Raw genomic sequence first — 23369 nt, 5'->3', positions numbered from 1 at the left:
GGAGTAATTCAATGCAACATACCAGGTTATGCATACATTTACATAATGTCTACACAGCCCCCGTAGCAGCAGAGCAGCAGTTTCCGTCCTCCATCTGTGTCTACACAAGATGCATTCAGGCACAGCATCGACTGCAGGTCACCCGCATTTTGGCTGTGCTCAGAACCACATACACAGTCACTGTGGTGCACACATAAAATGGAAGGAAGTCGACATGAAGCATTGACATGCACTTCTGGTCGTGTTCGAGTGCAAATAGCATGTGTAATACACATGCTGTTATGCGACCTGTGTTGATGGCTGCATAGATTAAAAATAGAAGTGTATATGTTTCTCTCAGACTCGCATGAGATGGGCGAAACGCCTCCTGTGTAAGCTGTAAAACGCCAAATGTGTATTAATCCGCGGCTGGAAATGGTCCTGAAGAAATCCACAATTAACTCTGAGTAATAAAACTATATTGGCAATTTGTGAAGTTTTAAAAAAAATATTTTAAATCCTCTTTTAAATGGGATTTTGATTGACAATTAGAAAATATATGAATCCAATCGTATCCTTGAACTGGTTGTACTTTAGGTGAGAAGTGACAGACCGCTCATTCCCCCTGTTGCTTGGCAGGCTTGTGCTGCAGACTCAGAGCAAACCTTATTAGCCTGAGCCCACACACATATCATTGTCCACTTCTCACTCCTCTCCACAGGAGGATTTAGCATGAGTGAGGGATTAAGCAATGCAATGTCTTGCTTTCCTCCTTCATACAAAACCAATGCACACATGCACACATATACGACTCCGGACCACCATCACTTAACAGTTGCCATGACAACGTTCACTACCCCTTCATTCCAGAACACATTGCAGACTTTCTAAAAATAATGCGCGTTGTCTTTTCTCGCAAACTCCTCTCCAGACGACGACAACCCACAGAGCAAACCCTTGCACATTACAAGCTAAGCCCGTTGAACTCCACGTACTGATTGATGAACTACCACTAGGTAAATAAACACTGAGTGTGTTTTAGTTCGGAGCGCTGCGTAACCATTTGTCGGTGACCTGAGTGGAGGTCAGAGCAGTCGCCATAAAGCCCAGTGACTAGACAACTCAGTGTGGTTCTCTCGGCTCAAGCAAGACATGGAGCCAACAGAAATACAGCAGACCCTCAGTTTGACAGAGAGAGCAGGGATACTGTTCGCAGTGCAGAGAGACAGATTAAGGCCATGTCAGCCACAGCTTCAACAGCAGAACAGACAGCCAGCTCATGGATGTGACTTTTACAATGATACAAGCAAATTGTGTATTCAGATAACTCATTACGACGACCATCCTCCTCTCAGTACTACGGCTTCCCCTACAGGACACACACGCATATTTATATTTACACGGGAACACGTGCAAACGTCAATAAGGATTTGACTTGTTTTTGGATGAAAAAAAATAATAAATCTGTCCAGATTGCAAAAACCATCATGTCAATTATTATAAATTCTGTAAACAATCTTGATGTTACATTGTGCAGTTGCATGAGTAAGTGGGCTCGTCTCTGTAGCCAAGGGCGATGAACCATTCAGCGCTTGGCTCTTATGTAACACTAGGAGATGGGCTGTCAGTGGGAATTCAGGCATTGTATGATTGATTTCAAAACGCCGACTATTGTGTTGTAACAATCAGCGTTCTTTGACAAACAATCTGAGAGCGAGAGGAAAACACACTGACCTCGTTTGGCAGTAAAATATTCACAGAAGATCACTTTATTCAGTGTATAAGCACACAACAAGTTTTGTTTAGGATGGAATCCAGTTTACAAAGAGTGCGTGCTTGCATTAACTATAATACTACAGTGCGTTTTTGGTTGAAGGATAACTAGGTGAAGTCATCGCTGTTCAATAGCAGCTGATAATGATGAGGTAGACAGTGACACACCCAATATGTACAGAGCTGGATGTTAACAGGATAACATTCCAGTTATCAGTCATGCCTCCTAAAAAGACCTAATGTCAGGAGATGTGAAGAACAGCTGTGTACTGATACTAAGAAAAGAATCACTAGAAATACACCACATACACAGTTCATACACATTATACCTGTGGGCTGGTAAGTACTGTACAGACTGAACAGACTATGCAGGGATACAACAGTTCAATAGAAAAACTCAGCTTTTATAATTTTCTGTCAGGACTGTACATTTAGAAGATATATATATATATATATATATATATATATATTATTTTTGAATAAATGAAACCCACACAAGGTACTACATCTGGAGGATATACTGTATGTTACGTTTGAAAAAACAAAAATTATGCTCTTTAACAACACATACATTTCAGAATATAAAAATAAACTTTGTACATGTAAACTCATACTAAAGCAATAATAACCACATATCAGCAGCTTGGATTTACAGTTGTATGGTGTTATTATCTAATACTTGGCGCACTGTTGCTAAGTTACTTGGCATTATGACCATGAATGTCAACAACAGCTGAGGATGATACATACAGTGAGCAATAATAATAATAACACACACATAGTGGACAGTGACAGCACACAGTATATGTATTATTTGTTCTGTGTTAAGCAATTAAAAGGAACAAATCATCATCAGTTCAGTTTGCCTTTGTGTCATAATCCAAAATAAATATTCACTTCCAGCCCCACTTCCATGTGTTGGAAAAACACAAGGCACTCACCTTCACCTCTAAAGCTGAGGTAATGCTTTGTTTGTAGCCACAGAAATACAGTTAATAAGCACTACTAAGATAAGCGACTACAGTACAAGAAAACTACTTTACACTAACAATGACTAGAAACTGATATTCAAGGAACAAAGATGTTCTAATTCCTCAAAGATGCCCTTCACTCTAATGTAACGAGTTAACAGTCTATTAGTTTAACAGTCAGCTGAAGCCTATTGAATTAATCACAACCTCCACCAAGGAGAGCATCACACACCATGTTGAGTAAGGTGCGCATGGACGCCTTAACAGTCGTAGATTGCTGGAGAGACCTATCAGAGAGTGTAACAGTTCTTGTCAGTATCTATTGAATTATTTTCATCAATAGGTTAAATGTTAGATAACAAAGTCACACACAAACGTAGGTGTAATGATGTGTAGTATCAATAGAAAACACAGTATGATTATGACTAAGGTGATAGGACTTTCTTCTGTATAATCACATTGCCTTGTCCCAAAGCTTTCGACATGGTGTGTACAGTATCACTGTGTTCCAGTTAGAGAGAGAGCTGCCACGCTGGACACAGTAACCATCACAGTTTGAGTAGTTTGTGATGCCTAAATATAATATCTAGTGTTTCACAATTGTGATACATCAAAGACCACTACAGCCAGTGTTATTTGAGTAGATATATCACAGCCATTATATACAAAGAGACTCAGCAGTTGCTTTCTCTCACTGTGAGGCGCTCAGATTACAGATCCAGACTTAGAAGAACCAAAGCAAGCTGGCTCAGAACAGCTGTACAGCAGCCTTGTCGTCTGGTAGCTAAACATCCACAGCAAAGAAAAAAAACTCTGCGATTGGTCGATCCAATTGTAAAGTGTAACCACACCATACAATCGCTACGCTATGCGACCTCACCCAAAGTAGAGCAGCCAAAGCCACAATGCTGCAAGTTACACAACCTTATTCCATGGCAACCATGTTGAGTGATTTGACAGCAACTGCTCAGCAGTTACCGCAGTGCGCCTCAGTCGGCCTTGTCCTCTCCGTTCTTGGCCCATCCTCGGCTCATAGCTGCTACCACGATGCTGTACATGTTGAGCCAGGCTTGACGCAGTGGGGCCGTGTAGGCCTGGCCCAGACTGCACTGCAGCATGTAGAGAAGGGACTCACCCACCACCTTAAGTAGTCCAAAACAAACACACAAGAAAAAAAGTTTTTTCCCCCCAGCTCATTCACTTGTGAAATTCCTGTTTGAGAGTTGTGCTATGAAATGTTGGTCCTACAGCAAATGACTGCGTGTTGACCCCCACAGCCTGATGCTTCCTCCCAAGGTTGAGCAGGAAGTCCTCTATGGAGTGAAGGTCGTCCAGATGGCTGACCGCTGCATCGATCACAAGCATCACCTGGCATGACGTGCACGGATACATACAAATACACAGACAGAGAGTGTTCTCAACTGTGCACAAGAGCGACCTGTAGACTAGTGGCGGTGACTGGGGTGAACGGTGCTCACCTTGGTGACATGTTCCAGGAACTCGGGGTTGGAGAGGCAGTCTTGTGTGGAGCCGCAGTTTGTAGTGTAGTGGAAAAGAGTGAGGAGTGTGGGGTCCAGCTCAAACAGTCTAGCACAGACAAATACCACACTATTCTATAGGTGTATACACACGGCATGGGTTGCCAAGCATTCACACAGACACCAAATCAATGTATGCATGCATCTCTCTTGCTCGTCTATTTAGCGGCAGCTGTCTCAAAGTAAATTGTGGATTATTGCAGTCTGTCGCCAAGCAACAAGTCAAGCTTCCGGTCCCTGCATGGAGAAAGTGTGCAGCTTGATTCTCTCTCCACACACACCTGTGTTACATATTCACATGTACTTATTCGTGACAACACAGTTTAAAAAGTGTCAATCTTGTAGTCACGGATTTATATAAATGTCTGTTATGTCACTATCTATCAACAAAGGGGGTTACACAACAGAGCCTGAGCCTATGTCTCACTGATGAAAGTATTTCAATATTTATATATTTGCAGTATTACAGTGTGTCTGTAAAATGTACACAAGAAACACAAGAAATTGACATTTCAGACGCATCTCAAGGCCCTAGACTTCAAAACTCTAAGCACAAATCTTCTCAACACAAAAAACAGCAATATACTATGACATTTGGTTTAAGTGTTAACAATTTTGAATTAAGGTTGATGAAAGGTTATCTGCACAGAATAACAATATTGTCTTCTCTTATATGTCACTTGTCTAATTCCATTTCAATCATGCTGATTTATACATTACCTGGAAAACATGATGACACCATGAGGAATTTTGTTCTTGCCCAGGCTCTCCCAGCTGCCTCGTATCAGCTCCTTGTCTTTGCCTGACAGCTTCTCCATCCTCCCTCAGGCTGTAAACACGCGGCAAGTTCTTCTAGAGCGGAAACACACAACTCCTCTACAGGACAAGAGGGCTCAGTTTAAGGCAAGCCATAATATTCAAGTTAATCCACAGACGAAAGGTCCGCCAACCCACCTGGAAAATAAAGTGGACCATCAAGTGAGTACAGCAGATTTGTAAGTCATGTTTGAGATACAAAGAGGGGGCTAGAGATGCACAAACATACTGTACCTTCTTAAGGTCAGTCTTCTCTCTGAACTTCTTCTGGTGCAGCCGGGCTGAGGGGTCTGCCTGCCTGTGTCTGTGTCTGTGTGTGTGTGCGTGTGTGTGTGTGTGTGCGTGTGTGTGTGTGTGTGTGCAGGCAGCAGCCTTGCCTGACACTCTGGTGCACTTGCTCTTTCTTTCCCCAGCCCCACGGTGCAGTCAGGAAGACAAGTTCTGCCACGCTCTTATCTGTCACACTGGCTGCTATCTCTCTCCCCTTCTCGTTTGCCTCTTGATATGCTCTCTCTCCAGCTCTGGGGATATTTGTCATGCCACTGAAGGAGAAAAAGAGGGATCTCTCTCTTCTGCTCCAGAGAGGCTGCAGCGAGCCACAGCTCCTCCTGCAGGTGAACCAAGGACTGAACACATACAGAGAATATACATGCACACAACTCTGCACGCACAACCTACACTGCACTTGACAAAATACTTACTTTGCACTTTTACTTTAAAATCAAGAGATTTAAGATATACAGGAAATAAAGATGACTGACAAACCAGAACACAGAGGTATGTCCTGCAGTCCAATTGCTGATGTAAACCGAGATCAAAAATATGCAAAAGTTAAAATAGATGAGCCAAACGTATCCAAAAGAGGATCAGTTGCGAGAGCAGGAGTCCAAAAGGCAGGCAGAGGTACTCAGGCAGGCAGGGAAAATGGCTGGACTCCTAAAAAGGAAGTATGCAGATAATCTGCCGGGGAAATGGGCCAGTATATAAACTACTGGGCTGATGGGGCAGCGGTAACAGGTGTGCAGCTGGGCAGGGGAGGTGAGGTGAAGGGGAACACAGGGGTTCCAGCAGGGCAGGAGGGAGTAGCCGGATATGAAATGTCAAGTGGATGAGTTCATGTCAGGGGGAGTAAGCAGACAAGGAAAATGTGAGGCTAGGAATTGGCTGACATTGTGACAGGGAAGTCTATTTGAGGGTGTCTTCAGCTGCACATGTGCAACCCATCAATGTGTGGGAATCGAATTTAAGAGTTGCTGGAATAATAAAAAACCTAAACTCACCACCTAAGTGAAATTACATTGCTTATCTGCTAAGTAGAGCCACTCCTCAAACAGTGCGATCAGAACAATTGGTGGCGAAGTGCTCAGCCTCTCATTAATCTGAGAGGCTGAGCAGCTTCTACAAACATTGCAGCGCTACAGCTTCTTTAAAAGATTGGGAGAGATTTGGCTGGTTTTCAGCCGTGCACTGGGGGAATCAGAGGTGCGCAGCATTCTCCTGAGGGACTACAAGGCAGAGAGCGGAGGGATAAACTGTTCCCATGACAACCTGCCAAGATGAAGCCCTTGAAGCTTCATCATGTGATGTTTGAGAGCTCAGGAAGGGACTCTTGATGCATCTTTAAGTATGTGGCAACATGTTGGCATTACAACTTAAATTATTTTTGTAATTATGCAAAATTAATCAAATGCTTATTTTGTAATAGTGAATGCTGTTGTAGTCACATTTTCTCTTCTCTGTCATTACCTAAACAGCTGTCTGGCAGCACCAAATTGTACTGTAGGTTTATGTAACATATTGGACTCTTTTCAACTAAATTTCAAACTACTCCTTCAATCATCTTACCGCCGGACAAAACACTTCATTTTAAATGATGTTGTGTTTCTGAACTGAAACATTGCCCGCTATATGTCTTCAATGCATAACACAGTGGCCTACAAAAAGTAACCGTATGGTAGGTACTGGCCTCCATGACTGCATTTCAACATATTCAGACATTCCCGTGTGGTCTGTTTGTAAAAGATGATTTTTAGGATTCCTGGAAGTCAGTTGTCTAAGCACAAGCTTCCAGCGGAGGCCAGTGTTCAAGTGTAATTGATGTGGGTCTATGTGCTTGGAACGGACCACTGGACTGGTCTCTGTGCATTTTACACCATGCAGGATGTTTGTTTAGGTGGCAGTGTGGCTGTAAAAATAACTGGGAACTTTAACCCATCCATCTGAGAAAGGCCACGTCAGACGCTTTGTGTCCTTACGGGACCTGACCCATTAAAGTACATACATTTGTACGATTGTTTTAACCGAGTTAAAGAAAAAGCAAAAACAGATTACATTTGTCATGGCAGAAGTGTAATCTTTTGCCTTTGATGCTATCAGAAGATTTTTGATTCCGACTGGGTAAAACACAGATTAATTTTACAGACACAGTGGTCTCAACTGGAGTTCTCATTCAGTTTTTTAACTGTTCATCCTGGTAGCCAAGTGATTATCATCCTCAACATTAATGTGTTCATATTCCTGAGCAAAAGTGCAAAAATATACATATATATTCAAATCATATAAAACATGAATTACTTATAATCAGTACTCATAGTTTGAAAGGATTGTCAAGTCCCGATTTGTTGTCATTTCATAATGTAGTTGCACATTTCAAACCATCAAATGCTTGGTGGGAATAGTTAGCCGGGACATGAATCATTTTTTAAGACAGTGTTGTTTTCTAGCGAACAGGCCATAAAAAACTTGACCGCCTGAACCTTTTTGATCATGGCATTTCTTCCCCTTTGGACTTCACGCTCTTCTCTTCCACATCTTCAATTTTCTCCTCGTCGTCTACATTTTCTTCCCTAAATCAGACATGTTGGTTTAGAAAATGGCTATATTGTAATTACATTGAACTTATACTTGGCTACAGTATTTATCCTTCTTCACTAGAGACTGCAGGACAAGCTCAGAAAATTATGTAATGTAATGTAGTATGACCAAACCACAAGAAGTCCTTGGCTCTACAGCACCAGTGCTATTCATAATTGTACCGGACCCAGTGGTATTACATAGTGGATGAACAAAACTTGCTAAAAAAATCTCACTCTCCTCACCTGCTGCAAATGTGATTCTCAGTACTGTGGTTCTTGTCTGTATCCTCCTTAGAGCTGAATGATGAGGATGTTCCTTCAACCGCTTCTCCATTTTCTTCAACAAACAGCTCCTTTAAGCCGGCTATCTTCAGCTTGTTCCTGAATGTCTGCTCTGCTTGAGCCTTTGCAGTTTTCTACCATTAAGAAAAAGTCAAAATGATGCAGGAGGGGCTATGTCATTTCCAGTGCGATGTAATCTTCTCAGCTTACTATGTCACTCACCTGCTTCACCTGTTCGAACAAAAAAGGGCGCTCTCCAACTCGTGCCTTCATATCCCGTAACTCCCTCGTGTACGCTTTCATCTTTTGTTGATCAGCCTCCCTTCATGTGGGAGAACATTATAGTTTGAGCTGCTGCGGAAGGATTTGGTGGTTGTTGTGATGCGATTTGCAAAGGTTGCAATATTGGAGAATGAGCGGCCTCACTTGACCAGTACTCACCGATGGTACTGTAGTTGGCCGTTAAACACGTCTTTCAAGCTGCTGTGTGGGTCAAGCAACCTCGCGTGCAGTGCAACTGTCTTCTTCATGGCCTGGGATCTCATATGGTACTTCCTCAGCCAGTCGGCACTCTCTTGATTCTTGCTATCCCTCATCTCCATTGACTTTCTGAGAAGGTGAACATATGTTGCATGTCAGAGGATTTAACTTTTTACTGTGTAGAAACAATAAAGGGGAGAAAAAAAAAATCCACCGTCTATTGTTCCAAAGTCATGCCAAAAGCATCCAAGTCACCTGATGGCCGTGCAGCGCTTCCTCGCAGCATCTGTGATGTATGTGGGGAGTGTGTCTGCCGACAGTGACGTTAAGGCCCCGAGTGACTTGCTTCTGCTGAGATTCCTTGCTTTTGGAACCTGTAAATGAAAAATAGTTAACATTTAGTTATATAGATTTGCTAAATCCGTGCAGTGAGGATGTGATGGAGATACAAGGCTTTCTGGTTAATGTATTTAATTATTACTTTTGTAATGTAATGCAGTGTTTGTTTGTATCAACAATGTTAATGTCAATGAGATTAATCATAGGATCTTGTTTTTGTTTTGTTTTCCAGAGAAACGATACAATTACCTATCTGATACTATAATCTACAAATAATGTGACTACTTATCTACAGTATCTTCTTTATTTACCACACCTTTAGCAACAACGCTTAATATATCTTTATATGGGATGAATTAAATCAGATTCATTTACCCAGAAATGTCTGACATTGTTCATAAAATAGATATCTGGTATTATTTTGAAAATATATGAAAGGAAGACTTTATTATGACCAAAAAGTTAATTCACTTTGGATTAGAGTGAATTACTGTTATTCATATTTAATTACTGTTATACTTATTGTTACTCGGTAATGCCCTTATGTGAATCCTCCACCCAACAAATGTGCTATGAACATGTATAGAGATGAAATGACTATATTCCTGCTTGAAATAAAGAAAATATCCATCACTGTCGCAATGGGGCTTAAGTTGAACTTGTTGAAATACAACTGTTGAAGGGAGAGGATGATTCCCTCTCTAAAGAAGGCCCATTGTACATATTTTAAATAGCTTTACAATTCCACAACTAAGGAGACTGGTTTGAACGGCCTGAAAAATAACACATAAGCCACAAAAGAACTTCACCCAAACAATAAATCTCTAACAATCAAGTAAATTACTACCAAAGATACAAAAAAGAAAGTAAAGTGTGATCAGGTCAAAGTTCTTTGTCACATTGTAAGTAAACCTCTGAGTGTTGAGGGACGACAGGAATACATGATAGTGTTTCACAGATGGCAAAAACTGCAGGGTAAATATCATCATTACCAGTTATTGTACATGTGGTGCAACCATGGTGATATGGACCTTTTTAAACAAGCAAGGTCTGAGGTAATCAACACCGTGTGTCATTTAGAACATTCAAGGCTTTAAGGAAGGCCAGTGGTTTCCTATCAGCCTTAAGAAAAGAGAAGGGTATTTATTGACTTGACAAAGTGGTGGGTGGATGTCTCCCAAGCCATGCCTCAAACATAGTAATGTAAAACTAGAATGTGAAGCCAGCCATCTGGGCCCGGTGCTTTCGAGTCCCGGGTCTCTTCATATGTAATGCTCTCTAGAGTCACTGACTCTGACTTATTCTTACACTTTATTGATGTAATATTTTTGCAAAATGAATTAAGTGTATTAATTCCTACCATGGTTTAGGCAGTGGATTAATGAAATACAGAAAAAGCATTACATTTAACTAGAACCAAACTACACATGATAGCAACTAAAAACTAATAAAAAACATGTTAACATATCTTATAGTTTGTGGTAAAGAAAAGGTTTTACCTGTGGGTTTTCAGGGCTCGTCCTACTTTGTCTTGCAGGGAGAGCTGATGTCCTCAGATAGAAGGGCTGACATTTGATCACATCTTTACTCTGTGGTTTTCTCAGCGCCTCGGTCTGCAGGGCTTTGTGCAGCCTACTGAAATCAGGAACCTGATGGATGATTTTTGGCTGGAAGCTGGGCCTCTCATCCAGGAAGCCTAACTTTTCTTTCCTGGTGCGCTCAGCAGTGCGAAGTTTCGGGCTGCCAGAGACAGCAGGATGCATATGTCGCACTGTTGTCTGGGTGGGGACTTGACTGCAAAGCTCCTGGTCTGGACACAATTACAAGAAGCTGATGTCACTGTCAGACGTACTGTACGCATGCACGCAAAATGGCATGATACAAATTAAGTGTGTATTATGATTACTTTCAATACAATAGATTTTATTACACTTTCAGACCAACGCACTGCTTTTGTTTGTGTATAGGCCACCAAGAAGCCACAATTCAATTGGTCTAAAATCAGGTACACTGCTTCCATCATTTTTAAATAGTATTATGGCTGACTATGAAAAATACACATTGTGAGGCACACCATTGTGACATCCCCACATCACATCAAATGTAACTATGAATTTCAGGAGCATAACAAGAAAGATAACTTAACATAAGGTAGTTGTAATGTTCATCAGGAAGTCTTGTTTCTACAGCACAGAAGCTACCATGCATTTTGAAAACCAGTACATATCTTATATTGACTGACTGACTACCAGTGAGTCCCAATGTGAGACAGGCGTTGGGGGATGATTAACAAGTGGTGAGGAGTCTCTTATAGAGTAATGAATGAACCTTATGTTGGTGTGACTGCTCATATGGGTGCCTGAACAGTCAGTCTCTATTTACTCTCTAAGTCAGTTGGTTTATCTTCGTTTTCTTGCACATGCCACGTTCACACATTCATACACTACAGACATCACTAATTAACTGACTGCTCACTTAATTTAGCTTCCTAAAATAAATACATTTTACTTTGAAGAGTCATGTGTGGTCTCCATATTTTTGGACACTATTCTGGCATCTAAAAACTTTAAAGGTGGAACAATCTGAGAGGGAAACATCACTCTTTGGTTGAACGGCTCACATCTCACTGACATGTGCAACTTATAATCGGGGTCACAAGTCATAAATAAAAGGTCACAAGTCAAATAAAGGTGTGGCCTATATACTTTTCTTAGATGGAAGTCTGTAAAATAACAAAGTTATGTTACAAAGAGTCTGATCTTTCCAAATATCAAACCAAACACTCGCCAGCATCATCCCACCAGAAAAGGAAACCCACCTTTCAGCTCAGAATCTGACACGTCTTTAACCTCTTTTTGAGGAGGTTTCCTAACAGTAACAGTCTTGTTTTTGTGCGAGACTTGGTTTAACATTGTTATCTTCTCCTTTTTCTCCTTTTCTCTCTCCTGGAAACTGAAAGGTCGCTGAATGGAGAGCAAGAAGTCCCTCCTCTGCTCATGCCCCTGGTTCCTGTCCTTCTCCTTCAGCTCCATCATCTTCTGATAGAGGGGCTGGATGACGTGGCTGGGCACTGGGTGAGCGCAGAACTTCCTCTGACACTCGGCCTCAGCCTCCTCCTCTTTCCTCAACTGTGTTGTCTTAGATAAAGCAAACGGCTCACATTGTTGAGTCCTGGCAGGAATGAGCATGGGAGCTCTGTCTGAACTATTCTTCCACTTTGAAGATACCCAGGCTGGAGAAGATAATTTGGGGCTCTCTGACTGTCTGGGATGCAGCAAGGTGTTTTTGCCTGATGTCAGGGCAGAAGTAGAGGTGGATCTCCTCATTCCTACATGTCTTAAAAAACAGAAAGGTCTTTCAGAAAATGGATATGTTATAATTATGACAAAACACAAAAGACATAAGCAGAAACCTACTTGACCTGATGTTTCAGTTTACTTTGATCACCGGACTCTGACAGTAGAGAGTTCTGATAAATCCTCCTCTCAAGCTCCTCGTTCTGTCTTGTTACTGTCTCCTGCAGCTGCTGCCTGAGGGCCTCACTCAGGGCCTTCAGCTGCTGCTGAAGCATTAACTCTGATCGGAGTCTTTCTGCTAGCAGGGTGTCCAGCTTTGGCATGTTTCTCTGAGTTGTAACATAAACAAAAGCTGAGTATGGTTGTCTATTCCTGTAAACAAAAAGTTGTTTTACACAAAATAATAAAATGTCATTGAATATGATCCATGATCGAAAATAAGCAGGGGGGTGGGAAAATAACATGTCAATACTTTCAATGTGAACACACATCTAAACACACACACACACACACACACACACACACACACACTGATGTAAAACTCAACATAAACATGACTTGCCAAAGTTCACATTGTCGAATTATGTGTTCTCTGTACATTTTCTTAAATTGAACAGCTATACAATTTACATAGCTCAGAAATGATGAGCCAATGAATTGTTTAAAAGGTGGACAGAAAATTAATTTCCAACAATTTTTATAATTGATTCATCTTATGTTAAAATAAAATCAATGATTCCAGCTTTTTAAAATAACATTTGAGTATATTTAAAATGTATTACTTCAATACATATTGAATGTGGGTTTAAATGAGTCACTGGGCTCTGGGAAACTGTGACGGACATTTTTAATATTTTATTACATTTTGTAATATAATTTTGTAAATCATCAATTATTTATTGAAAGGAAATTGACAAGAAAATAAGTCATCCATACAGATGTTTAGTGGCAGCTGTAGGTTCATCTTAATTTGTCCTCTTGAGCTCTGTTGTAATAAGGATTTTTTAACGGTCATTTTAAATTATTGATCTCGTAAATGATTAATACATTCAATCAATGTATTTTAAAAGCTTGCAAATAAAAAAACTTCCAAAAACTTTAAACTTGCAGACCACATCCAGTGAATGTAAACGGGTTGCCATGGTAACCAGACCTCTTCGCTCCCAACAGGAGGTTGGTCATATCATGTGTTTAGTTTAGCTACTTAACGCTAGGTTAACTTTTATACTCATATATAAACCTCTCGATTTCCTGGCATTTAAAAGCCAATGATTAAACGATTAAAGTAATAATGAGAAGCCAACCTGCTAGTTAGGACGAGTTTTAGGAAGTGTTTCTCGTCGTCGTCGTCGTCGTCTTCCAAACGGAGCTTCCGTTCTCTAAAGCTCTCTGTTGACAAAATACATTATATTACACACACGCTTATTCTGTAAGATAACGAGGTCTGTTGTAATAAAGTGGACAGAGTACGACACCTACTCTCGCTCCGCCGTTTCGGTCTCATGGGCGCTGCTTGTGGAGCCGCGACGGTCGTCTTCTGTGATTGGACACAAACCCGGAAGTACTTCATCTCGGAGCGCTCGTCAACACAAACCAACGCGGCTGGATTTACAATAAATGACACAGCTGCCGTAATTACGACACATTCACGGGGGAATCGTGACCTGATTGACGAACGAAAGTATCCAGACCTGCAAACCGTCCTGGGTTGGTCTTGTTTAATCCGGGACTCGTCTCACGTGAAGACAGCGTGAAGACAGAAAACATGCACAAGCTCACAAGGGCGACGACGCTGGCCTTGAACGGACTTGGCCGGTGCTTTGTGGCAAAACAGCGAGTATCTGCTATAAAACTTCCCAGCCGAGGATTAGTGTGTGCAGAACATGGGGACGACTCCAGCCAGAATGAAGTTTATGATATTATTATATCCGGGGGAGGAATGGTTGGGTCTGCGATGGCATGCTCCCTCGGTGAGTGACGCCGTCGCCCTTCACATTTTGACGTATGACTTATTTTTAACCACACGTTTTAATTGTAATAATAATGGAAAAAACCTACATATTTTTAGATTTTAGATTATTACTATATAAGCTTCTACAATATAAAGTCTAGCATGTGTGGCCATAGGGAACAATATGTAGTCAAATTGTATGACACCAGAAATATCTCAACACTTGTTTTACTGTAGCAAAACTGTTTAGACTCAATCTTATATATGTGTAATGATTGTTCCTCAATGTTTTTTTTAAAGGCATGGATCCCAACTTGGAGGGTAAGAAGATTCTACTGCTGGAAGCGGGCAACAAGAAAGTGATGGACAAGGTCCCAGACACCTACAGCACCAGAGTCAGCTCCATCAGTCCAGGCTCTGCCACCCTCCTGAGTGGTACAGTATGCAACCTGACGTACAACACATTGTAAACACTGGGGAATGTAGCCTTGTATTTGTTGTGCTCTTGTTGAAAGTCTATGCACATTTAAAAGGGCAGTTTCACAACAGATAGGAGATGTATCAAAAGTTTATTAGCTCCCTTCCTGTGAGAAGCTTGTGCTACTTGACTGATAAATGGCTCCCACAAGGTAGACAAGGGATCAGACACTGACCAGTCACCAGGGCTGAGCAGGGATCATATCTCACCTTATTTGTCCTTCCTTGTAAATTTAGCCAGGCTTGATGTGATTGACTCGCCTGTGAAACACGTTCTATGCCTTAATCCGCCTTCTCAATCCATTAAAGACAGCTGAACATGACCATCTGTCCAAACCTGGGATTTTTATTATTTCAAGATTTCAGCCTAACTGTATGTGCTACCACATCCAAACAATGTTAATCGATTGATTCAATCGTATCTCTTACATATGAATCATGATGGTTTCCCCAAAAAATACAAATTCATGTTCAAGTGTGAATTCACTTTTCAAGCATATACCTATCCCAAAAACAAAAACACATCCACAATACTAGATGTGCACCTGTTTGTTGATCCCAGTGCTACTGAATTCTGCCCAGTTAAGCTCAGACTTATCCCCCATCACAAAGACTAGTTGGACCAATTTCCTTGTACTCTTCGTTCCACTAACTTTTGTTAATATTCACCCAAAACATGGTCTTTCATTTTTTTCATACACAGACATGCATTATTGTATTACATTCATATGTAATTGTTTTGAAATGTATTTGTGCACACACAGGTGTTGGAGTATGGGAGCACATCACCAAGATGAGATGCAAGCCCTATAAAAGGATGCAGGTATGTTGATCTTCAGCTCGCTATTCCATTAAGTTGCTTTTTAAAATCTTCAACACAAGGATGTAGTAACTGCCATCGTACTGCTCGGTCAAAGGTTCAGAAGAGTACAATTTAAGATAACTGGAGCATCTCCCAAAATCCTTCTGTTTCACAACTTGAGTTTTATTCATACGTCCTCCAGACTGTTTTAAATTAACAGGCAAACTGTATGTATTTCTGTGAAAAAAAATCGGTGACACTCAGCTTGTACTCCGTAGTTGAGCTTAACGAACAAGCAACTCAATGCTGTATAATATAATCCTGTTTATGATTTCATTGTTCATATACTGCATTGTGCGCAATGTATGACTTCAGTAGCTTTGCAGGATTTGCACAAGGAATGCCAACGAAGATAAGGTTAAAAAAAAATTTTTTTTTTTAAACATCTCCTGGCATATTCAAAGTACTGGATGGCTCTTTAACCGTGCAAGTTTTATTTATTAAATCATCATTTTGACGTTTTCAAATTGGTACTCATTTCCCACATCTTATAATTATCAAAATTCATGTGAACAACGGGAAAAAGATGAATTGGAGAGTGGCTGTTTGCTGTAGAGTGATGCTGCTTTACGGCTGTGGGTGCAGGCTCAGTCCCTCTTGTAAGATGTGGTTGCTGTGTACCAAGCATTCAACCGCAGGGTTTCTCTCTGGGGCTAAGATGTCATCATTCAGTGCCTTACAGTGATTATGGTAGTGTACCTCTCCCATTATACATTGACCCTGCTACCACTTATTTGGCTTGTTTCCCATTGAATCTCGGTCATATACATCTCACCAATTGCACTGAAAAGTATGTACTGAAGTTCAACTCTTAAATAACATTCTTTCCATGCAGTAAAATGCTCTTCCACGGTTTAGATTTGAATCAAGGCGTCATTTTGCCCAGATTTTTCTCCATAAAGTTGCGAGGAAGTGTATTATTTAAATCCTAAAGTATGTAGTAACAGATTCTACCCCAACACTGCATCATTTCACCCAGCATTAAACAAAACCAAAACAATTTTTGGGCTGGTCTCAGTAAATCTTACTTCCAAACCACTTATCACAAGTTGAAAACCCACTGCCATTAGTGGTTTTCTGTAGGGTATATCCCCCTACTTTATGGCAAGTTGGAAAAAAAGCAGTGCAGCAGCATATTACTGCAGAATGATGGGTTTTGTCACCATAGTTACAACCCAGGAGAGGATTAACCTTGTACAAACACTTTTCACCCCCTCATGTTTAACTCAAATAGTAATTCTAGGTTGGAGTTACAGTAACCTAAAACTAAATCTCATTCTGCCGCTGTTTGTTGCGGATAAATATTGACTCACTCTTTATGTTCACAAACATGTCATTTGTTATTTGTGTTTCCAAGAGAATGTTTGCAAAAATCCACATCACAAAGTGTCATATGGTCCTCCGCCTCAGAGGGCTCCATGAAGCTGTAGTCAGCCGACCGGCCGGAGGAGTGTTGGTGACCATCATTGCTCTGGGTTTATGTCGGCTGTGCCAACCTCCGACAGCAGCTAACAACTTTGATGTGTTCAGCTCAATGAAGCGCCACTCTGCCCAGCTATATATAGGGAGAGGGGATGCGTAATTGCTGCATTTAAGGATATACTTGTAGACCGCAGGCATAATGCGTCTCTCATTTAGGTTTGGGATGCCTGCTCAGATGTTCTGATCACATTTGATAAGGAGAACCTGCAGGACGAGATGGCATACATCGTGGAGAACGACATCGTTGTGGCTGCACTCACTAAACAGCTGGACAGCCTGTCTGGTAAGCACAGCATTTATGAATAAAACAAAGCCCCACACAGTATGCAGCAGTGTTCTGTGAGACCTCTTGATTCATGTTCCAGCTGCCTAGTGGGAGCCGAGTCTGGCAGCTAATGCCACCACATTTATTCCATCCTGTCCCCAGGTTTTGTTTATTTGTACCCTCTCCGGGTGACTGTTTTTAAAGTCAAGTTCAGCCCTTGGAGCTGCTTATGTTTTTCCTGCAATTTCAATCAAAACCTCACATTTTGGGAGCTGCAGGGCCCCGGTAACCTCTGTGTACACGCAAAGTTGTCCAGTGACCTATTTAAAGCTGCCATGTGCTCCCAAGCTTTGCCACCTCTTAGGACACTAAAGCGCTGACGCTGTATAGTTCTGTATTGTCGTTGACATTAGACCAACTTTTGTGACATTTGCAAATAAAACTTAGCTCTGATATGTGCTTGACAGTTAAAGTGGCATATTTATCAACAGTTTTCAATGTTTTGCACCAAACAATGAACGTGTGGTTACAGCCTCATATGCCTCCCTTTTTTCAGCTGCTCTCTCATTTTAGTCGTGGTGTTGTTACGCTCAAGATGCATTACATGAGAAGTGTGCTTCACACCAGCTGGTTTCAATGTAACCCTGCTCTCACAATCCCTAGAAACCCGTATTTGATCCCAGTAGCCGGGCTGTGGATGGGTCCCCCTCCAAGTCTGCATAAACCAGCGTAGCTCAGGATCCTTTCATGATGAGGGTGTCCAGCTGCTGATATTTTAGGAAGAGAGGCCCTTTTTAGTGCAAAATCCAACAAGCTGGCAACATGCGCAAAGTGTGGCGTGGTGTGCTTGTAGATAAACACTATTAGTTAGGTCAATGTGGCAAGCCAAGACCATAAATGTGTCAAATGTAAACTTTTGCAGCTACAATGTGCCAGGGAGGAAAATAAGTGGTTTTATAGATCTTCCACTGCTTTGGCTGCAGGGAACGAATCCTCTCGTTTTGACGAAGAAAGTAGCAAAGCACTGATTTAGTGTGACGCACACACAGGACCAAGATTGATCCCTTTTGTTGTTAGTCACACCAGTTGCTATTTTTATTTTAAGAATCTGACTTTTTTGTTTTCGCTGCTGCCTTTTTGTAGTCACCACTTTTATGTTCTTGTTGTTTGTCAGATAACGTGCAAGTCAAGTACAGGTCCAAGGTGGTGAAGTACGCGTGGCCCAAGCCCCACTTGGCAGCTGACTCCATCCCATGGGTCAAGGTCACGTTGGCCAGCGGAGAGAGTGTTGAGACCAAGCTGTTGGTCAGTTTGACTCCATGAAAAACTCTAGTTATTCATCTGCTGCTCTTGTTGTAGTTTTTCTACTGGGTCGCTTTTTTCATCAGTTGTTTTTGTTTTAAGATTGGTGCAGATGGATCAAACTCAATGGTTCGGCGAGAATTGGGAATACCAACAGTCAAGTGGGATTATGACCAATCTGCTGTGGTTGCTGTTCTGCACCTTTCAGAGGTGAGTATCACATTCGACACATGCTCCTTTCCATGTTGTATTTATTAAGCAAGTGTTATTGGATGTTACTAAGTTCTGAATTTATTAAGGAGTGTTTTTACATCTGAGAACAATGCACCCACCCAGAAAAATGCTTTGTAATAACTTTTTATGTGCAATATATGTAATTAACATGTATGCAATGCCACCATACTTCAGTTTAATATTTAATTTAATCAGATGTATGTGTTGGACAGCCCACAGAGAACAATGTCGCATGGCAGAGGTTTCTCCCATCAGGGCCCATTGCAATGTTACCGGTAATACATCTGCATTATTTACTGCAATATTTCTTTTTTTCAAAGTATCCGTCAGTCTCATAAGTGTGTGATAACTCTGTGCACTGCAGCTGTCGGACACAGAGAGCTCTCTGGTGTGGTCAACCAGCCATCGGCTGGCAGAGGAGCTGCTGGAGATGGATGAGGAGAGCTTTGTCGACGCTATCAACTCTGCCTTTGTAAGTCTTGCTCTAAACATTAAAGTGCTGATGTTGTAGTCAGTCAGATTTCATATCTGTCAGGACGATGTTGCAACATTTCTGTATTGTGTGCAACATGTGGCAGGAGTTCTCCATAGACTCACTTAAGTGTTGAGCTGTTGTTTTGTGACTCATACAAACAATGTTGTCATTGTTTTGCTCAAACTTTAAACAGTACTAATATTTCACAAAGGGAATGACATACCTATCTTTTTTCTTTATGTTTGGAGAAACTCCTTTTTCCCAAGCTGGCTATTTTTACTGGACCTGCTGATGGACGGGGTCACCACGGTTGAGTCACGTTTGGTTTCAGGCCTGGTTTACTAATTAAACCTGTGGTCTCTCAGTGTCGACCATTACTGCATGGAATGTTTTTCAAACGGAGCTAATTCAACTGCATAGCCTGGCCGGCATCTTCTTTTAATTAGCCAAGCTCCCGAAGCCCTGCCAAACCAGTTAGTAGGGAGGGGAAAAAGAGCACTTTCGCTGGCCTGGAGTTCAGCTTGCTCCTATGTCACCTAATTTATTTGTCCAATCAAAGGGATGTCTATTTTCTCTCTTCTGGTCATTGTTCATTCTCTGTCAATATGCCTCTGTCTTCTTGCCTGTCTGTCTGTGCACTAACAGTGGAGTAATGAGAACCAGTCGGAGCTGATCGAGACGGCTGGCTCTCTGTTCCGCAGCGCCCTGTCGGCCATCATGCCATCTGCAGGTTCACCTCGACAGCTTCCCCCAAGTGTGGCAGGGATCGGCCCAAAGTCCAGGGTCATGTTTCCTCTGGGCATCGGTCATGCATCAGAATACATCAGGCACCGTGTAGCCCTTATTGGGTAAGCTGGTCATAATGGCTTCCACACAAAAAAAATATATGATAAGTGTGGCTTTTGAGCTTTCATTGTTTTCTCAACTAATGTTTTACCTTACACTACTGCCTTGCACTGTGAAATAGTATACTGTTTTTTTTTTTTTTGCAGGGATGCAGCCCATCGTGTCCATCCTCTGGCGGGTCAGGGAGTCAACCTGGGCTTTGGGGATGTGGCTTGCCTCACTCATCTCCTGAGTCAGGCAGCCTTTGACGGGAAGGACCTGGGTCAGTGAGAACTCTAAACAGACACGAGCACTGCAACCAGAGTACAGTGGTTTCCCCTAAGCTCTTTTCCATAGCACCAACTCAAACGCATGCTGTTGACCTAAATTATAAAAGGCATTTATTTTATGTTTTTTTCTGTTCATTCCGCCAAGAACTATATGCAAGTTGCTTTCTTTTTTTTTTTTGGTATCCTGTTTATTTTTTACACTATTACACATTTTATGAATGTTCAAAATGGCACCAGTGTATTGACTTAATACAGAAAACATATGATGAAAGTACACAACTTAAACTATGTCCTCATTTGTTAAACCCAATTTTTTTTGGTTTCTGCAGGAGCAATACAGCACCTGTTGGAATATGAAACTGAACGCCAGCGGCACAATCTGCCCATGATGGCTGCCATTGACCTCATGAAACGTCTTTACTCCACTAACGCCGCTCCTGTTGTTCTCCTACGCACCTTCGGTCTGCAGGCCACCAACATGGTCCCAGCGCTAAAGGTAAGCTCCCTCCCTTCTAGCTCCAAACATCACTGGACATCACTCAGATAATATCAACCGCCTATCAAACCCAAGCTCCTCCTCCACCTTGACCCCACCCTCCACGCTCTTTTCTGATTACACGGAGCTTTACTTAAGCGGCGTCTATAATTTTCAGAGTTCTGAACCTACTACTACGGCTTCTAAGTTTAGCCCCAAATTTAGTGTTACTAAAAGTGTGTGGGTGGAGTGCATGGCTGGCCCTAGGGCAGCGGACGGAGTTGTTGGCTTGTGTTTTCACACCCCTTTTATTACCGACCATTCATGTGAAATGACTTTATTCCCTACTAAGTGATTCATACCAACACAACAGTGTTGTAAAGGCAGGTCACTATGGAGACACAAAAGTTAAATGTGACATTTTTTTCCATATTAAATGTTGTGTTTACAGGTCTTGTATCAAGGTCTTTAGTAAGCGTGATTCACAGTTTCTGAATTGATGTCTTTGTCCTCTGCAGGAGCAGATCGTAGCATTTGCAAGCAAGTGATGCATTCGTCGTGCTAGGTCGCTGGTGGATCTTCAAAAACTGTGTGAGCTATATTGCCTGTAAAAATTCTAAATGTAAAACAAATTAAATAATAGATATATTTTACTCCTTTTGTGGTTTTTGTTCTCGTGTGTGTGGGTGTGCCATGGTACAAAATTAATACAGACCGACAACACTACATTGCAGCTTTCCTGAGCATTTTACTCCATATATATATTATTTTTGTTGACAGTCTGTATTAATTTTTTATAAATAAAACAAAATGTGTAAAAAGCACAAGGATTTTTGTTTTTTTTAAATCTTCATAGATCAAGCTGTGAATTATCCAAGAAGTACATTTCTCAGAAATGATATTAAAATGTGTAAAGTGCTTCATTCTCGGATGCAACGTGAAACTGTATAGTCATAAACTCCGACATTTCGCTAAAATGATTTTAAGCACAATTCCCAGATGACATTTTTTTACATCGGAGACTACTAGTGCTAAACGTTCATTACAAAACGTTAGTGTTTAAATATAAAAAGTACAAATACAGAAGTACATTTCTCAGGTTTAATTAAAACACATGTATAGTACTGATGAACATACTGGCATTTTCTTAGCAATTCTGCAGCGTAAAATATTTGCAATGTAAGAGCAGTTCTTGTCAAAATATTTCATGAATACAAGTACATTATGTATATACAGCAGTAGTTATTGAACATGTTGAATACTTAAGACTGCATGGTCAAAAGAACAGTTACACATAAAGTCCAGGAGTTAATATTTGATGAGAATAATTAAAATGCTCTACATTAGAAAAACATCTTTAAATATTTGTACAGTTCACAAGAAATTAATTAAACAGAATTCAATATTACTAATATTTCTGAGCAACCAGAAACAAATAAAGAAGTTGGGTTTCAACTTTTTACATAATTTCTTTTGGCATGTTTGCTGTATTTAATGACTGTAAATGATGTTGTTGGACGCACCACCTACCCTTGATTGGAGGCCTTTCTCTTGCTAGTCTAAAATAGAGTTCAGACCAGAGGCCCCTGCAATTTAGACATAATTGATAAGATTTTTTCCACTCTAGACAAAACAAACAATAATGCCTGAATGTTAAAACTACAGGCATTAACCTCATACATGTAACAGCTAGACAACAGTCTGTGAGTGGCATCTCTCCACAGCGCTCTCCTTGCCCCCGTTCAGTCATGGTGAATCCAACACTACTTAAATATGTACAACTCTTTAGTCAACATCAAAGCAACTGATCATGTCTTAGCTACAATATCTGCAATTAAAGTGTTATGTGCAAAGTTGAAGAAAAGAAGCTGTAGGATCGTCAACTGCTCTATTTCCAATGATGGCTAGGGTCAAATTAATTAGGGAATTAGGGTTCTGTATGATTATTAACTGCTAGAATGAAAGAAGATTGATTTACAAACATTTAGAAAGACAACTATAGTTGCACTTCCTAACTAGTCTCTAAATAAATTCCATTGTACTGTACAGTAAGCACCAAAACACCAGGACTGGTTGTATTGCTTCTAGACTACCGTGTGCACACTTAACAGGTAGGTGAGGAAGACATTTCAGTTCAGACACCCATGAGGAATCAAAAATGTAAACGTTTTACAAAAATAAAGTCAGCCCACCAGTTATTAGCTCAACATACAGTAGAAATAGCTGGCCTTATAAAAAATATAGTGATTTCTTTTTTTCAACAGTTCTTGGAGTGTTCGCAGGGTGCTGAGGTCGAGGAGAAGAGGGTGGGGCATGGTGGGGCGGGCGGATCGAGGGTGGACAGAGGACGGGAAGTCCCACAGTCACACACTGTCCCTCCCAGTGCTGGCTGCAGTGATAGC

The 23369-nt window shown here is 41.1% G+C and overlaps 3 protein-coding genes across 6 annotated transcripts; 1 reads left to right on the top strand and 2 right to left on the bottom strand.

Moving 5' to 3' along the window:
- Positions 1–1717: 1717 nt before the first annotated feature.
- ngb (neuroglobin) lies at positions 1718–5102 on the bottom strand. Its single transcript, XM_034563313.1, has 4 exons — positions 4982–5102; positions 4202–4310; positions 3972–4091; positions 1718–3865 (listed from the first exon to the last, which is right to left on the bottom strand). Exons 1-4 carry the CDS (start codon positions 5077–5079, stop codon positions 3713–3715), a joined length of 480 nt encoding a protein of 159 aa, XP_034419204.1. The 5' UTR covers positions 5080–5102; the 3' UTR covers positions 1718–3712.
- Positions 5103–5776: 674 nt separating this feature from the next.
- fam161b (FAM161 centrosomal protein B) lies at positions 5777–13900 on the bottom strand. Of its 4 annotated transcripts, none has more exons than XM_034563311.1 (10): positions 13809–13895; positions 13634–13718; positions 12450–12658; positions 11852–12369; positions 10533–10843; positions 8950–9068; positions 8656–8823; positions 8437–8536; positions 8176–8348; positions 5777–7923 (listed from the first exon to the last, which is right to left on the bottom strand). In XM_034563311.1, the coding sequence occupies exons 3-10, from the start codon at positions 12650–12652 to the stop codon at positions 7842–7844; spliced, it is 1674 nt and encodes a 557-aa protein (XP_034419202.1). In that variant the 5' UTR covers positions 12653–12658; positions 13634–13718; positions 13809–13895; the 3' UTR covers positions 5777–7841. The 4 variants fall into 4 exon arrangements, 2 of the variants coding, with proteins under 2 accessions (XP_034419202.1, XP_034419200.1); XM_034563309.1 differs by having other exon boundaries at positions 7516–7923; positions 12450–12701; positions 13809–13900; XR_004611882.1 differs by lacking the exon at positions 5777–7923 and having other exon boundaries at positions 8232–8348; positions 8437–8568; positions 12450–12701; positions 13809–13900.
- On the top strand, positions 13868–21545 carry coq6 (coenzyme Q6 monooxygenase). The gene is made up of 12 exons (XM_034563312.1): positions 13868–14299; positions 14581–14715; positions 15522–15580; positions 17258–17384; positions 18541–18671; positions 18771–18878; positions 19115–19177; positions 19267–19374; positions 20023–20225; positions 20370–20485; positions 20822–20988; positions 21486–21545. Exons 1-12 carry the CDS (start codon positions 14095–14097, stop codon positions 21513–21515), a joined length of 1452 nt encoding a protein of 483 aa, XP_034419203.1. The 5' UTR covers positions 13868–14094; the 3' UTR covers positions 21516–21545.
- The last annotated feature ends 1824 nt before the right edge of the window (positions 21546–23369 follow it).

This window comes from Cyclopterus lumpus, chromosome 22 (assembly GCF_009769545.1).
Source record: "Cyclopterus lumpus isolate fCycLum1 chromosome 22, fCycLum1.pri, whole genome shotgun sequence".
Lineage (NCBI taxonomy): Eukaryota > Metazoa > Chordata > Actinopteri > Perciformes > Cyclopteridae > Cyclopterus > Cyclopterus lumpus.
The sequence above is the reverse complement of the archived record's forward strand: the minus strand, read 5'-3'. Positions and strand labels throughout refer to the sequence as shown.